This window comes from Barbus barbus, assembly GCF_936440315.1.
Source record: "Barbus barbus genome assembly, chromosome: 36".
Taxonomy (NCBI): domain Eukaryota; kingdom Metazoa; phylum Chordata; class Actinopteri; order Cypriniformes; family Cyprinidae; genus Barbus; species Barbus barbus.
Window position 1 is genome coordinate 23,217,540 of NC_136714.1, and position 16,711 is coordinate 23,234,250.

The 16,711-nt window shown below is 36.1% G+C and overlaps 1 protein-coding gene across 1 annotated transcript in view; it reads right to left on the bottom strand.

Annotated features, from left to right (window-relative positions):
- Positions 1-16,711, bottom strand: part of LOC306855532 (putative E3 ubiquitin-protein ligase HERC1) — a gene marked incomplete at its 5' end in the record, with an annotated part of 83,632 nt that overhangs the window by 15,998 nt on the left and 50,923 nt on the right. The window contains 20 exons of the mRNA XM_079394287.1: positions 270-443; positions 528-629; positions 713-844; positions 1,050-1,164; positions 2,047-2,246; positions 3,260-3,387; positions 3,472-3,687; positions 4,989-5,113; positions 5,278-5,405; positions 6,064-6,326; positions 7,783-7,999; positions 8,181-8,430; positions 9,758-9,932; positions 10,023-10,220; positions 10,302-10,354; positions 10,433-10,701; positions 12,594-12,802; positions 12,888-13,015; positions 13,970-14,177; positions 15,263-15,346. Of these exons, the coding sequence (XP_079250413.1) occupies positions 270-443; positions 528-629; positions 713-844; positions 1,050-1,164; positions 2,047-2,246; positions 3,260-3,387; positions 3,472-3,687; positions 4,989-5,113; positions 5,278-5,405; positions 6,064-6,326; positions 7,783-7,999; positions 8,181-8,430; positions 9,758-9,932; positions 10,023-10,220; positions 10,302-10,354; positions 10,433-10,701; positions 12,594-12,802; positions 12,888-13,015; positions 13,970-14,177; positions 15,263-15,346 (3,374 nt within the window). The remainder of the gene's footprint in view (positions 1-269; positions 444-527; positions 630-712; positions 845-1,049; positions 1,165-2,046; positions 2,247-3,259; positions 3,388-3,471; positions 3,688-4,988; positions 5,114-5,277; positions 5,406-6,063; positions 6,327-7,782; positions 8,000-8,180; positions 8,431-9,757; positions 9,933-10,022; positions 10,221-10,301; positions 10,355-10,432; positions 10,702-12,593; positions 12,803-12,887; positions 13,016-13,969; positions 14,178-15,262; positions 15,347-16,711) is intronic.

Sequence of the window (16,711 nt, forward strand, 5' to 3'; positions counted from 1 at the left end):
ATTTTTGCTGATTTTGTTACTTAGATTACTATCTAGCACTAAATTAAAGGGATAGTAAAAGATTATAGCAAAATTTCATCCTTTCTAAGGTCTTTTTTAAATATAGTTTTCCCTTGTCTTTAGTGTGTTTATTTATTCTTTGTTTTTTACAAAATAGCAAAGATATCAGTTATCGGCCACATTACAAAGACAGCAAAATATACCTCATTACATGAACAATAAATGTAATGAATTTTGAGTTTTCAGTTTTGATTAGAAACTGTATGTACCTTCTCATAGCTGTACTGCTCCTGAAGCAATGTGGGAAGGCGCTCAAGAAAGACGGCCATGCAGGGGGCATGATTCAATCCCAGAATGCCCTGACTGCGTAGAACGGAACGACAGGAGGCCAGAACGTGATTCTGAGAGATCCAGTCTGGGGTACAGCGAATTAGCAAAACATCCTGAGATAGGAGAAACAGATTTAAACATTACTAACACATTTTTTAATTAAACCTTCCTTAACTTTTTCAGAAAGTGTTCGGTACCTTTGATCTTCCAGAACAAGCGGTCACCCCTATGTGTGGGATCCAGGTGGTACAAACCACAGAGCCCATTCCTGTAACCACAGTCTGCAGGACTGAACCATCCTAGAACACAGGGGAGTTACAATCAAAAACAGAAGCTTTGTAAAGCTAATAAAAGAAAAATCTGTAAGAAGCGTTTGACTCACCCTGAGAGACCAGATGTTGAGAACCCCTCCGATTCCTCCAGATACCAGTGTAAGTCCACTGGGACAAAACGACAGGGTCTTTACCGCGGTAATGTGTCCACTCAGGCGGAACACACATTTAGCATTGCCCCGCTAAAACACACAAAAAATACACACAGCTTCCTTAAACTGGACTAACAAACTCCAAAAAAGACCTTTAGTGTCAATTAATCTAACAGTAAGAAAGTGAATTAAAAGGTGAGTTTAAACAGGCAATAAATAAGGCGGCTTAATTTACTCCAAGTAAATTAGCCCCTACCCCACCCCCCAAAAAGACAGATAAATAAATCAATGTGACCTTGATGGCACTGCTCTTGTCTTGGTTGGTAGACGTGGTGAGGAAATTGGGCACTGAGACATTAGCGCCCCCTTGAGGAAGAGTCCACACATACAGGAGGCCATTTTGACATCCACTGAGGAAATAAAGGAAAATCTTAACATTTAGATGATGGATTAGACTCCTGTGCATCCTTGAGTACCAATATAACAGCTAAATGTCTGCATATGCTAAAAATACTTCATGAAGTACTCATTTAAACTCTCCTCTGAGATATCTTGTACCCATTCTTCACGTTAATGGTGTGAAAAATAATAACAGTGTCAAATTATACACCTTTGTAACATTTTAAGACCACCTGATTTGATTCTCACTTATAACATTAATGTTTCTTTCACCAAAGTCGTTGCAATTTTACACATTTTTATCTATTTTACACCCTTTCTATGACCTTTGGGTTTTACTTCTGTTCTATCTATTATGTAAATGAATGTCATAGCTCTTATTATGAACAATTTACCTGTGCATTTGTCATTTTTAATATGATTTTAAATTGTATTGTTCAATTAAAATGCCACGCTATTTTTTTTTTTTTTTTTTTAATCGATACGCTCTGATTTATGTCATAATATTGAAGAAAACATCCGTTGCTACCTGGCTAATTATAGCTGACAAAAAAAAATTACTTTAATAAAATAAAATATAATAACTTCCAGTGCAACATTTCACATTTTATTTAGTTTAACTTGATGTCCTAAAATAAATGAAAGCAAAAAAAAATTTTTTTTAAATTAAAATTACAAAAAACAATTAGTACTAAAATGAACAAATTAATATGAAAGTAGAAAATATTTTTTAAAATCTCATAATATTAACAAAAACTGTAATAGCATCTCGATGCTATAAAAGAACACTGTTCTATTTCCATTTCATTGCCATTTTAAGAATTCTACATGTAAATGGCTTTTTTTGTGACTGAAAATCGCTGTAATGATTATTAAGCTTATGGCACACTTACACTGCCATCATAAGACGAGGCTCCGGTCCTCTCCCGGGCAAAGGGCACCACTCGGCCATGTTGACGGTGCCCGTGTGGAACAGAGAGTGGAGGGTGACCCACGCACCGCTGGCACGACCCCAGATCTTCACCACCTCAGAGCGGCCCACAGACAGCAGCAGATGACCGGTAGGGTCCCACCTGAGTGCACTCACGCTCTCCTGTGAACATAAAAGCATGTCACTCTCAAAACACATGGGTTTATTTGTGTCAAAGTATGTTCAGTTTCAATCTGTCTGAACTGTGTGAAGAAACCATTCATTTCATTGATTCAGTTCATTTGGTTTGTTCAGGTCATCATTCAAAATTTTCCCAAAAGTCTCCATGTTGTATATTATCAAATGAAAACAAATGTATTTTTGTAATGAAATGCAATACAGTTTAATAGTTTATGGGTGGCAAGATTTGTAATGTTTTTGAAGGAATTATCTTATTCTTAGCAAGACAACAGTACAGTAGAAATAGTAATATTGTGAAATACTACTACGATTTAAAATAACTATTTTCTATTTGAATATATTTTAAAATGTAATTTATTCCTGTGATGCAAAGCTGAATTTTCAGCATCATTACTCCAGTCTTCAGTGTCACATGATCCTTCAGAAATCATGCTAATATGCTGAATTGGAGCTAAAGAAACATATTACCAATGATTATTTATTTATTATTATTATTATTACTATTACACAACTGTTGAAAAGAGCTGAGCGGCTTAATATTTTTGCTAATAATAATTTTGTGTAAAAGTATTTGTGCATTTATTTGAAACACAAATCTTTTGTCTTTACTCTTTTATGACTTTTGATCAATTTAATGCACCTTTGCTGAATAAAAGCATTAATTTTGTTAAAAAATATATACAAACTATATACACTATTTAAACACTACTTTATATTTTGATATACTATTACTCATCACCATCACTGATTAAATTATATTAAATTTACTTATTTTATGTAAAAATTCTTGCAGAAAATGTATTCGTTAACCTGACATCATTATTGACCAGGGCTGCGATTCCCAAAAGCATCGTAAGCTTAAGTACATCGTAGACACATTGAAACCAATGGAGCTACGATCAACTTAGGCTTACGATGCTTTGGGGAAACGCAGCCCAGACCATCATTATTGGCGAATGAAGTGTTTGTCTTTGTTTTGAGGACTTCATACTCACAGGAAATGCTGTTAGCAGAATAGGCGGGTCGATTTCGTAGCTCTCTGCTGTTGCTAGTAGAATTTTGCCATCGGGATAGCCCACGGCAAAGGGTTTATCAACACTGTACCAGGCCAGACACTGAGGTGCTAAAAAACACAGTGATAGTCATTCACCACTGAATTAATGAGCACACATTAAAACGGAGATCTTCAGCACATTTAAAGACCAACCTTCTTTCCTGTAGCAGTGAGGGAGCTCTGTTCGCTCCACCCTTAAGTCATTTGTGACCTCTAGCCAGCAGAGGGAGCCGTCCAGCCGGCCCACCAGCAGACTCTCAGGAGGGCTGACCTGACTGCAGGCTTCCTGACTGAGGAACGGAGTGGAGGTCTGAACCCAAGAGATCGCAGTGACCAAGGAGGACTGAGCCTCGATGTGCGCCTGAGTACCTAAAGCAAAGAAGACAAACACAAACGGGTATAATATAACCACTTTGTCCAGGATATTTGAAGATGCACATAATATACTGCAGTTTTTGTCCACCAAGACTTGCCTGGATTTTGAATGTCAGGCTATGAAATTATTAGTAAAGACAACAAAGTTGATAAAATGAGTGAAAAACATCCCACAGAACACACTACCAAAGCATCTTACTGGTGACTTTACTAGGCATGAATCACTCCCATTTAAAAAAAAAAAAAAGTTCAATTATTGTTTATGAATGTGTTTATTTTAATATTTTTTCTGTTTAAATAAATATTTAATAAATACTTTTTTTCCAACCACACTACATCCATTGTTGATGTTACCTATAACTAAGCCTGAAAGTATTTAAAAAAAAGTTTGGTAATAAAAATAAAGCTAAAATAAAAAAAAAGTAAACTGAAATTAAAAATATTGTCTTGACAAGTAACTGGAGTAAGTTTTAAGTACTACAATTACTACAAATATGAGATAAATATAATTAAAGCAAAATAGAAATATTAGAATACTAACAAAAATGACAAGTGCATAGCAAAATTACTAAAATTTAAAATAAAACTTGAAAAAACTAAAGGAGTAACACTTTACTTAAAGCCTTTGTGTATAATGCATTATAAAGGGCTATTAAAGTATTTAATTCATTATAATTATTCATAATGTGCTTTGTAATGCATTATATCTTGTCGTAAATAATTATAACCAAATTTAAAATACATAGTGTAAAAATGAACTCTTGACAAGTGTTATAATGTATTAACTGTGGTTACAATTATTCACAAGACTATACAATGCATTATAAAGTGCATTACAAGGGATAATTAATGCATTAAATCTACTTTTATAATGAATTATACTTAAAAGGCAAATGTTACCAATAAAAGATAATTCAAACATATTCAAAATATTAGTAAATGCTATATTAGTATATAATATAATGTATAGATCAATTGATAAATTCTATTATAGTGTATACATAATACTAAATTATCACTGGTTACATCAGCAAACACATTGTTTCAGATGCAAATAAAGTTATTTTGATGCAAGATTATGGTAACACACTTTTTTTCTTCAGAATAACATGCACTGATGTATTGTGCACAATAAGTCCAGAAACAATTAATAGGTAAATAGAGATAATTTTGTATTCATATTGTCTTCAAGTTAACTTGCTCTTACAATCAATTCTAAATTACTGTATGCTCACTTGATTACAGCAGTAGTGCTGTGAGTGTGTGTAAATGTGACAGCAGGATGCTGGTCTGACCATTGACAGTCCAGATGTTGATGAGTTTGTTCTGGAAGGCGGCCAGTAGAGTTCCCCCTGCACTCCATGATACAGCGGACAGCAGATGAGATCCCATTGAACCATCTAAGCTCTGAGCATCCTCACTGCAGAGACCACAAACACACAACTGTCAGCTTCCAAAGCATCCATTTCTGTCTCATTCAACAGAAAAATTCTTTCCCAACAGACCTTTTTTTGGAATTTCATTTGGAAAAACATTTGGAATTTCTCCCTTTCCTAATCAAAGAGACAAAAAACAGAGTCTCACCTGACGCTGCAGGTGTGTGTGTGCTGCAGTTCTGCTGTGTTTGGCGTTACGGTCCACAGTCTAACAGTCCCGTCCTGTGAGCCAGTGGCCAACAGACCTTGTTCTGAATTCCAGCTGCAGCTGCTCACCTACAAACACAACAGCCAATCAGAAACAAGACATACATATATATACACACACACACACACACACACACACACACACACATACATACATACATATATATATATACACATACATACATACATACATATATACACATACACACACATATACACATATACATATATACACACACACACACATATACACATATATACACACACACACACACACACACACATATACATATATATATATATATATATATACACACACATACACATATACATATACATATATATATATATATATATATATGTGTGTATATGTGTGTATATGTGTGTGTATGTGTATATATGTGTGTGTGTGTGTATGTATATATATATATATATATATATATATATATATATATATATATATATATATATATATATATACATATATATATGTGTGTGTGTGTGTGTGTGTGTGTGTGTGTGTGTGTGTGTGTGTGTGTGTGTGTGTGTGTGTGTGTGTGTGTGTGTGTGTGTGTGTGTATGTATGTATGTATGTATGTATGTATGTATGTATGTATGTATGTATATATATATATATATATATATATATATATATATATATATATAGAAAGAGACACTTGCAAGACATCTAGCATGTTTCTTTAAGTGTTATCTACAACCTCTTTACCCTGTTCTGATGTCCTTCCAGCTTCTTGATGGGACACTTGCGCAGATCTCCGGCAATGTCGCTGTATGTCTGGGGTCTGGCGATGTTGTCTTTCTCAGAGACCGACAGGGCCTGGACCAGCTGTTGTGCCGCCCACTGTCGGTGTCTGCTGGTCAGCCTGGCCGACAGGACACAGGCAGCGAGCGCATTAGCCAGCTCCAGCGGCCCGACCCGCACTCCCGCTTGCAAGAGAGGAGGACCTGAGAGTGGAGGGCTTCCGCCTTCTGTCCAATCACATGCCGAGTTAATTAGGATAAATTAATTCCAAATCCTTAACTGCCATTTAAAAATGATATATGGCTACCTAAGCGAGTCACTAGAATTAAAATCAGCAGGGTTCCCAAAACTTTTTGACCACTGTTCATGACTTTTCCATATGTTTTCCAGTCAATCATGATTATTGGTTATTTATTTATTTAGACTGCATTCACATTCACATATTTTAGAGATATACATAACTAGAAAATATTTTAATTCACTATATACATTTCCTTATGTTTTTAGAGTTTTCTATGACTTTTCCAAACCTGGTAATCAATGTAAAATTCCCTGATACTTCAATAAACAGTTACCAAAATAAAAAAAAGTTCCTGATACGTAAAGGATTTCCATGACAGTGTGACAAAATATCAGTATTTATTTTTAGAATATTTTTATATTTTACTATAATTATTAACGTGACATCATCTGACAAAGAACCATGAATTTGCAACGTGTTTTAAAATTACTGACATATTAACATAATAAAAATGTCAAATTCCAATAAATAAATAACAATATCCTGATACTTGCATGGGGTGGATGGGATTTATAAAAAGCTGATAAAAGGCACAAAAAAAACCTTATAGTAAATGTAATAATAAAACTTTAAACACTTAAATAATTCTAATAAATATTCAAATAAATTGTATTCATATTTTATAATTTACTATAAATGTTTTATTTAACTATAATATTTTACATATTAATAAATAAATGAATATTGTATTTGTTTTTTAAATATATAAATAAATATAAAATTTTATTTTATGTGACCATTAACTAACATAAAAAAAAAAAATAATAATAATTATTATGCAAACGTGTTGCACAATTTTTGAAATATCAACCTAAGATGTCAGGAGGTACTTCAATTAAATATTTCAGGTCCAAGGGGTTTGGATAAAGTTAACAGAGTGTGAGAGAGCGAGAGAGGCAGGGTCACATCACAGTGGAGTCAGCTGTCTTAACCGCGGCTTGTGTACTGCAAATAAATACTAGCATCATCACTGTGTCTGTCACGCGACTCTGTTCCCCTCTCGGGCTTGAACTGATGGTAAAACTAAGGACATTATTAACTGTCTTTATATTTACTTTGAAAGCAGAAGCTCGCGATTATGGAGGCGTTACATTTCCGATGTGCGCTTGTGGTGTTCGGCCAATCACAATGCACTGTGTCAGCTGGCCAATCAGAGCAGACTGTGCTTGCCAGAAGGAGGGGCTTTATAGAAAATGTCACGTTTGAGAGAGGCGGGGCATAGAGGAACGACAATAATGTACAGTATTTGAAAAATTATGTGTTTTTTGAACATTAAATCATGTCAACATATTCTGTTACACCAAATGCACAAAATAATGATCTTTAAAATAGCATCATATGACCCCTTTAAAATATATGTACTCTTTTGAGAAATTCTTTACCCTTTGATTCAATGGAATCACTTCTTTCCACACTATAACGGTATCGGACGCCTTTCTCCGTCAGGAGGGACACCAGACTCTGTGTGACCAGGAAGGTGGGCGGGGTCAGTTCTCTCGGCTCCTGTGGCTCCCTCTTGAGGGCGGAGCTTTGCCTCATCCTCTGCAGCGGATCGGTGATAGCGCTGATGTTCATCCCTGTAGCTGCTGCCATGAGATCCTGAGAGGAAGGACATGCAGGTGAGACAGCATGATTAGGCGGATGACAGGATGATTAAATGAGCTGAAAGGAGAGAATGATGAAGAGCATAGCAAGGATAATGAGGTGAGAAACATTAGCGGAGGAGACAAGAAAGACGGTTGGGAGGGAGGAGAGAGAGAGCGAGAGAAAAAGAGTGTACCTGAGTACAGATGTCCACTAACTCTCTGTAGGCAGCAGGACTGTGGGACACTAAACTGCCGATAGCAGAGCTGAGGAAGGACAGGAAGGCGGAGCCTGTGCGATCGCTCACAGAGCCACGCCCCATTCCCTGCTGGTCCATGCCTGTGTGGACACGCCCCCCTGCTGCCAGACACATCAGTCGCACCAGGATACGGATGTCAGCCAGACCCAGAGCCTCCAGACCACTGGACTGATTACACACTGAACTACTGAAACACAAGGTGACAGATACACAATGCGTATATTTGTACATCCGATATGGATTATCAAAAAAAATAAAATAAATAATAATTATAGGGCTTGCAGTCGATTGTAAAAAAGGAGCGGGGTTTAAACTGGCTAAATGACTGGAGAAGTGCACCATATACACCACCAGAAAGAAGTCTGTTGTTTCAACAGAAACAAAGTTAGAAATTTGATTAAAGATCACAAGGACAAAAAAATTAAACCTATGCATAAATTAATTGTTCACAATAAGATGCAATAACGATCCATTTCATGTTGACTTGAATCTCCTCATTAATACAGTATTCATTAAAATTATTTATAACTGACAAAAATACAAAGACTTTTCCCACAAAATAATTTACATCAAGTTTGATAAATGTTTAATATTCTGCTTTATGTTTTTGAAAAATAAAAGAATCATTTGAACAAAATCTGTCAGAAAAAAATCAACCGATCATAACAGTAATACATTTTAGATTTGTGTGGCAAAAAACTGACTTAAATACAAAATTTACTTTTTCCCAACAAAATTATTTAAAATCAAGTTTGATGACAAATTTTCAACATTCTATTTATTTTTTTATTTTCTATTTATTTCTTTTTTACGTTTTTGAACAATAAAATAATACATTTTAATACAAAAATCAGTCAGGATATAAACAGAAATGTTGGATTTGTGTGAGAAAAAAATCTGTAAAATTCTGTGGAATGAATTTAGATATAGTAACCACATACCATATAGTAACCATGTTAAACTATGCTGAGAACTACACTCTTACTCGAAGCAGAAAACTAATCAAAAATAATAAAACTAATGCAAAATTTTGATCTGTGAGTTTTTTTTTGTTTTTTTTTTAGTGTATGGGGGCTTATATATATATATATATATATATATATATATATATATATATATATATATATATATATATATATATATATATATATATATAAAAATTGACCCCAAAAAAAAAGAAAAATCAGTAAGAAATACTGGATTTGTGTGATGAAGTTTATTGTTTGGCAAGGAAAATCTGCAAGGATTTAGCAAAACAGATTTAAAAAATTAAAAATGTATAAAAAGAATAAAAAAATTAGTCAAATAAAATTAAATGGCCAAGGAAAGGACTTGGCTTGAATTTGTGACTAATGAGTGTGATGTTGATGGGTGAATAATGGAATTCTGCAAGGCTCAGATTCCGTGAAGGTCAGTCAGACATTGATGGATCCATCACAGTGTGACATGTCAGATTCGGTGAGAAGGAGTTCACAGAGCAGATGATATATTTTGTGTCGAGGGAAGTCAGGTACCTGGTGGACATCTGTGAGAGAGCTCTCATCACCATACTGTAGGCCAGCAGGATCTGAGCGGTGGAGGTAACTCTCCTCAGAGCCAACAGTCTCTCCTGGGGCTCCCGCAGGGATGCTGCCTGCTCCCCGAGACTCAGAGGAACCGAGGAGCTCTTCAGCTCGGTGCTGACAACACCTACACACAGAAACAAACAACAACCTGCTGCATTTCACTGAGCTTTTAGAAAGCTCTTGTAGGAACTATGAAACTAAATAAGAACATTACCTTTGTAAAGCAGGTTGTTTTCGCCGCTGACCGAGCCATTGGCGAGGGCTCCAAGTGGGTCGTGTTCAGTGAAGGGGATTGGGTCGGGCACGGGCTTCTTCTCACTCAGACCCAAAGGCCTCAGAAGAATCCCAAAGTCCTCCAAACCTGTAAGCCTGTCTGAATCCGAGTCTTCCTGGTTACCTAGATCCCATTCATCTAATATAGACACATTCAAATCATTACACATGAATTTATTAAACTGCATAGTGTTGGTTATTTAAAAGTTTGCACAAATACCTTCTGATGTCCCATCTAACTGACCAATCAGATCAGATGCCAAACCACTTGCCCTGAAAAAAAACAACATCTGGGTTGTTATATAGCAAAAAGTCAATGGCTACAGCATGTTCATCGTTTCTTCTCTTCACCTATCCTGTTTGGAGCTCATAACCCCCAAGTTGGAGGCCAGGTACTTTTCCCTGCATGTAGTGCACAGGAGGTAGTATGGGCTGCCTGATCCACATTCGCCTCCGAACCAGCCGTCCACGTAGGCCCCATTGCTGCGGTAACCACGGCGACCGGCGCTCTGACCGCAGCCCGGATGGTGGTGCTTCATATGATTGTTGAACTGCAGGGTGAGAGTGTTACACAGCTCACACTCCACCATCTCATGAGGCTCTGGGTGCTCTTCTCTTCCCTGAGACCAAAGGAGAGATTTTCATTCATAAATGGACAAATAATATTAAAGGGGTCATATGATGCGATTTCAAGTTTTCCTTTCACTTTGGAGTGTTACAAGCTGATTGTGCATAAGATGCCTGAAGTTGCAAAGACTAAAGTCTCAAAACCAAAGAGATATTCTTTATCAAAGTTAAGACTCTGCTACGCCCCCCTAAAACGGCTCATTCAAACACGCCCCCACGTCTACGTCACGATGTGGAAATATTTGCTTAATGTTCATGCAAAGAGAGAAGGCGTGTTTTCAGTAACCGCAGCAGTGTTGATGCAGCCATGTCAGGTTTGTGTTTCTAGGCGAAAGCAAAAGCACATTATTTGGCCTTCCGAAAGTAGATGCATTTAGGAATCAGTAAGATTACTTGCAACAGAACAGCACAACCCAGATGTTATCACAACGCATTTTATGGACGACCGTTTCGTGAACCTAGGAGAGGAGGTAATTCTGACTTTGCTATGACAATCTGGCACTTCTGAATCAGCGACTGTAAGTATGTTTTGTTATTAGTTTAAGTATTTGCTATTGACTGTTCAAATGCGGAGTTTTGCGCGTTGTGTGTGTGCGAGAGAGAGAGAGAGAGAGAGAGAGAGACAGGGTTACATCACAGCACGTCAGCTGTCTTAATCGCGGCTTGTGTGCAAATATATACCAGCATCATCACGTCTGTCATGTGACTCTGTTCCCCTCTCAGGCTTGAACTGATGGTAAAATTAAGAACATTATTAACTGTCTTTACTTTTATTTTGAAAGCTGAAGCTCACGATTATAAGGGGTGTTACATTTCCGACGAGTGCTTGTGGTATTCGGCAAATCACAATGCACTGTGTCAGCTGGCCAATCAGAGCAGACTTCACTTGTCGGAAGGAGGGACTTTGTAGAAAACAAAGCGTTTGAGAGAGGCGGGGCATAAAGGACCTACAATAATGTACGATATTTGAAGTACATGCTTTAAACATTAAAGCATATCAAAATATTCTGTTACACCAAATACACAAAATAATGATCTTTAAAAAAGCATCATATAACCCCTTTAAAAGAAAAACAGCCAGAATGATGAAACAAACAATAGCATTCACACAGAATAAAATAAATGATAAATAGGATAGAAAAACAAATGAGGTATGATAGAAATACAAAACAATAAACGATAGAAATAATGAATAGAATAAAAGAACATTAAAAAAGTAGAACAAATGATAGAATAGAAAAATAGAATGAATGACAGAACGATTGAAATATAGAATGAATGACAGAACAATTGAAAAATAGAACGAATGAAAGAATGAGAGAAAAATAAAACAAATAAAAATGAGAAAAATAGAACAAATGAAAGAACGAGAGAAAAATAGAACGAATGGCAGAACGATTGAAATAGAATGAATGACAGAACAATAGGAAAATAGAACGAATAAAAGAATGAGAGAAAAATAAAACAAATTTAAAAAAAGAGAAAAATAGAACAAATGACAGAATGCTAAAAAAAAGAATAAATGAGAGAACGAGAGGAAAAAAAAATCGAACGAATAAAAGAACGATAAAAACAGAACAAATGAAAGATCGAGAGAAAAACAGAACTAATGACAGAACGATGACAACAGAAAGATAAATAGAGGGAATGACAGAATGATAGATACAACAACAGAACAAAAGGCAAATAGAACGACAGGTAGACAGAACAATAGATAGATACATAGAATGATAGAACGATAGACAGAACAATAGAAAGAATGATAGCACAATAGATCGACAGACAGATAGATGTAACAAACGACAGAATTATAGGCAGAATGGTCGATAAAACGATTGACAGAAAAACAACAGATAAAACAATAGACATATAGCGTGTCCAGTACCTCTACCATCCACAGGGTGTCTCTCTCAGAGGTGATGAACTCTGGCGTGAGCAGCTCCTCATACGGTTCTTCCTGGTACGGATCATCCATGTAGCCCAGCTCTGACTCGTCTTCAGCAGCAAACGGGTGCGTTTCAGCCCGCTCCGGCCACTCTGCCACTCCCACGTCCTGTCTGTACAGCGATGGGACAGGACTGGGCGACGGCGAGTCTGAAACAAACAAGTTAGGTGAGAAATCCTTGCTGAATTAAAAAGAAACTATACTGCATTGAAATGTATTGTGTGTGATTCTGACCTGCTCTCCTGAAGGACGTTCTCTGACTTATTCCGGACCGCTGCCTCCGTGCAGGAGGAGGTCTGTTCCTGGTGAGGTGAACATCTAAGAAGTTCTCTCTCTCCACCAAATCCAAACCTGCCAACAGACTGGAAAACACATCGGGAATGCACACAAAAAAATAAATGGAAACAAGCCCATTCTGGGATACAATTTTCCTTGCAGTGTGCAGTATATCAGTTTTTAGGAAATTTAGTAGGTCATTGTGATCTTGCAAACATGAAATTTGTATACTGTGCTACTACACACACTGTATACTAGAAACAGAAAGAGTAGTATGCTAGCATGCTATTCCAAAAGCAGACACTAGCTATGTTTCCATCCAAAGATGCAAATTAAACTTATGCGCAAAACTGGAATGTCGCATTAAACATTTGCGAATAAAGCACAGTTTCCATCCAACGAGTCAAAGAAAACTAAATCGTCACTTCCTGGTAAACTGGCACTAAATATCACAAAGAAGACTAGGAGAAGCCAATGAATATAATAAATTTCATATATGAAAAATGACTTGCGTCTCAGAGCGAGCAGATGAAACCCAATAGATGCTGTCATTGCTTTAGGAGGCGGATGCCAGATTTTTGGGAACGCAGTTGGATAAGACAATTCTACAAAAATACTTTGATGACAGACTTTGCTCAGGCATTTCAGAACGACCATAACAGCATAGATGTTGTGAACGAGATCGGTCCGCTGCTAGTCAAGTTATCCCGTCTCATAGCGCAAAGTCACATGACTTTTTCGATGCGCATGAAGGAATTTATTCGGTAAATGTATTTGCATAGTAGTTTATGCACATTTTTTCTTATCGGATAAAAAGTTTATCCTACTCAAATGTGCGCATACGTTTTTTTATGCACATTTTTAGAATTTATGCGCATCTTGGCGTTTCCGTCCAGTGTTTTTTTATGCGATATTCCAAAATGTGCATAATAGGTGGATGGAAACATAGCTACTGAAACCAAGTGGCCGTCAAGGTTGGTTAGGACTCAAATTAATATGCACCTATCACTGGTTAGGATGTAGTGTGTGCATAAATTTACCTCTCGTTGGGTTCTCTGCTCTCCTGTAGGGTGAGAGGAGCTGGAGACTCAGGGCACTGGACCGTCTCTGGTCCTTCAGATGAGGGCGTATCAGTGGCGCCCCCTGCAGACGAGCCCTCTCCTGCCTGCTGCTCCTCTGTGATGGGATGTTCCAGCATCCAGCTTGCCAGCACCTCGATGGTGCGTGAGTCCACCTCTCCAGTGACCCCTGAGAGAGGTCACAAAGAGGTCAGGGAGAACACTCAAAAAACGTTTAGACACACTTGACTGAATTAAAGTTTCTCGTGATCTTAAAAACATTTTGGTCTGAAGTGTATGATAAATGCTTGAAATTTATCAAATATAAAGAGTGTGTGAATTATTTTTTCTCTACAAATCTATCAAAATCTAAAAACAAATTAAATGGAAGCAGACTTGTTGGACAAGATGAAGGAAAACTTTAATACAGAACTGATTAAACTAGAATTAAATATATTATATTTATCAGTGGCAAGCGGTGACTTTTTGAACTGGGTATGCAGAGTGCTAAGATTAAGTCAGTGAGACAAAGTCAGAATTGCAGGACAATTTGAGAATTGCAAGATGTAAAGATATAGCTGCGAGATATTCTGAAAAATAATTTGAAAAAAAAAGTTTAAATTGTGGGATATAAACTCAATTGCAAGAAAAAAAAAACAGAATTGCAAGATGTAAACTCAGAAGTCTGAGGAAAAAAATCCAAATTATGAGACAGAAACACTGAATTGCAAGATGCAAATTCGAAATTACAAGAAAAAATTATTCTGAATTCAGTACTGATAGGTAAAACAAAATAACTGGCTTATTTTAAAAGTTGGCTTTGCTAACAAAAAATAAATATATAATTAGATTTTTGTATAACTATATTGTTTAAGAAAATGTAAATATGCAATAAAATGATTTTTCCAATATACACAAAATATTTATATAAATAAGATGAATTTAGTTGAACTGTGAACAAAGCATTCATAACAGAAAATAAGACCATGCGGTGCTCCACTAATATTTCCCATGATTCAGCTGTGTTTTAGTGGGGAAGAACAGTGAGGGGTGAATTGAAGCAGGATCTCATAGGGAAGTGTAATGAGTGTATCTACTGCAATAACAGCATCATTAGCAGTAAATAATTAGAGACAAAATAAATAAATACAATAATCAAAAGTAAAAAACTCAATCTAACTCTTCTTAGTTGTGAATAACTGCACTGCCGTCATTGGTTTCTTAATCTTTCAAAATTAATGAGTCTGGCTAGATGTTGCAAGCACTCGCTGGTACCTGCTGCCTCCATGGCCCTGTAGATGTGTCTCATTGAGAAGCCCATTTCAAGCAAGCGCACTGGGACAAACATTTGGGGCTGTTCTGAAGGACAGAAATGAAAATATTCAATGATGCATCAGAATGTGTCTAGACTAAGCTGACTGATGCATTCAGTAAATAATTAGGATAATATTTCCAAGTCATTATTAAAAAAGTAAATAAAATATAAAAAAAATTAAATATATGGACTACAAATTACATTATATATATTTTTTTTAACTTAATAAACTTTAATATCTGAGACCACTTTGAAAAATCTGGATTTTTTTATTTAGAATAAAATAATTTAAAATAAAATTTAGTATAAACATAATTAAAAATATTCAGAAAATTATACATAAATAATTAGGTTAATATTTCTAAGTCACTAATCATATTTGTGATATTAAAAAATAAAATACATGGACTACAAATTCCATTACATATTGTTTTTTACACTTAGAAAGTTAGAAAGTTTTCCTTTCTCTTTGGGGTGTTACAAGCTGTTTGTGCATAGATAAGAGCCCTGAAGTTGCAAAGACTAAAGTCTCAAAACCAAAGAGATATTGTTTATAAAAGTTAAGACTGAGGCGTTAAGACTAGGGCTGTATACCTTGGAGAACCTGGCGATACGATACATACCTCGATACACAGGTCACGATTCGATACGTACCTCGATACAGAGCTGTCTCGATACGATTTGATACAATGTGACACGATTCAATACGATTCAATAAAAATACATGGGCCAGAGCCAATTAGTTAATGCTGAACACATTTACTCAACAAACAGAACTCTGCATTTTTCTTCAATTTAATGAAGACAAAAGTGCATTATAACAAAGTGCATTTTGCTTAAATATTTGCAACTTTAAGTGCTCTGATTAATTGTACACAAATTGTATTAATCTGGAAATTACCACAAGTCAACATTTAACTTTCCAAGGGTACAGTCTGAGCTCACACAAGCACAAAATCTTCTTCTTATTATTCTTAACTTCTTATTAAATCTTCTTATAATTCTTTTTTGTGACACCATGTACTGCCATAACATATTTCACTATGAAATCACTTAAAGGTGCCATAGAATGCATTGATACAGTATTTTAAATTGTTCTCTGATATCTACACAGAAGGTATGTGGCTTAGGTAAGGGCAAAAAAAAAAAAAAAAAAAAAAATCGCTCTCGGTTACTCACGTAACCTCGGTTCCCCGAAATGAGGGAACGAGACATTGCTTTGGGAAATACATTTTCCTCGAATATTACTGAAGCCTTATTGAATCACGCCAGTGAAACTGGCCAATGGCGTTCAAGCGCGCGAAATATGAGGGGGCTCGTCACTATATAAAGCAGCGCTTGTACGTCATCCATTCAGAATCTTTGACTGAAGCAACTAGGCATTGTAAGATCCTGAGCTCGGTGACACA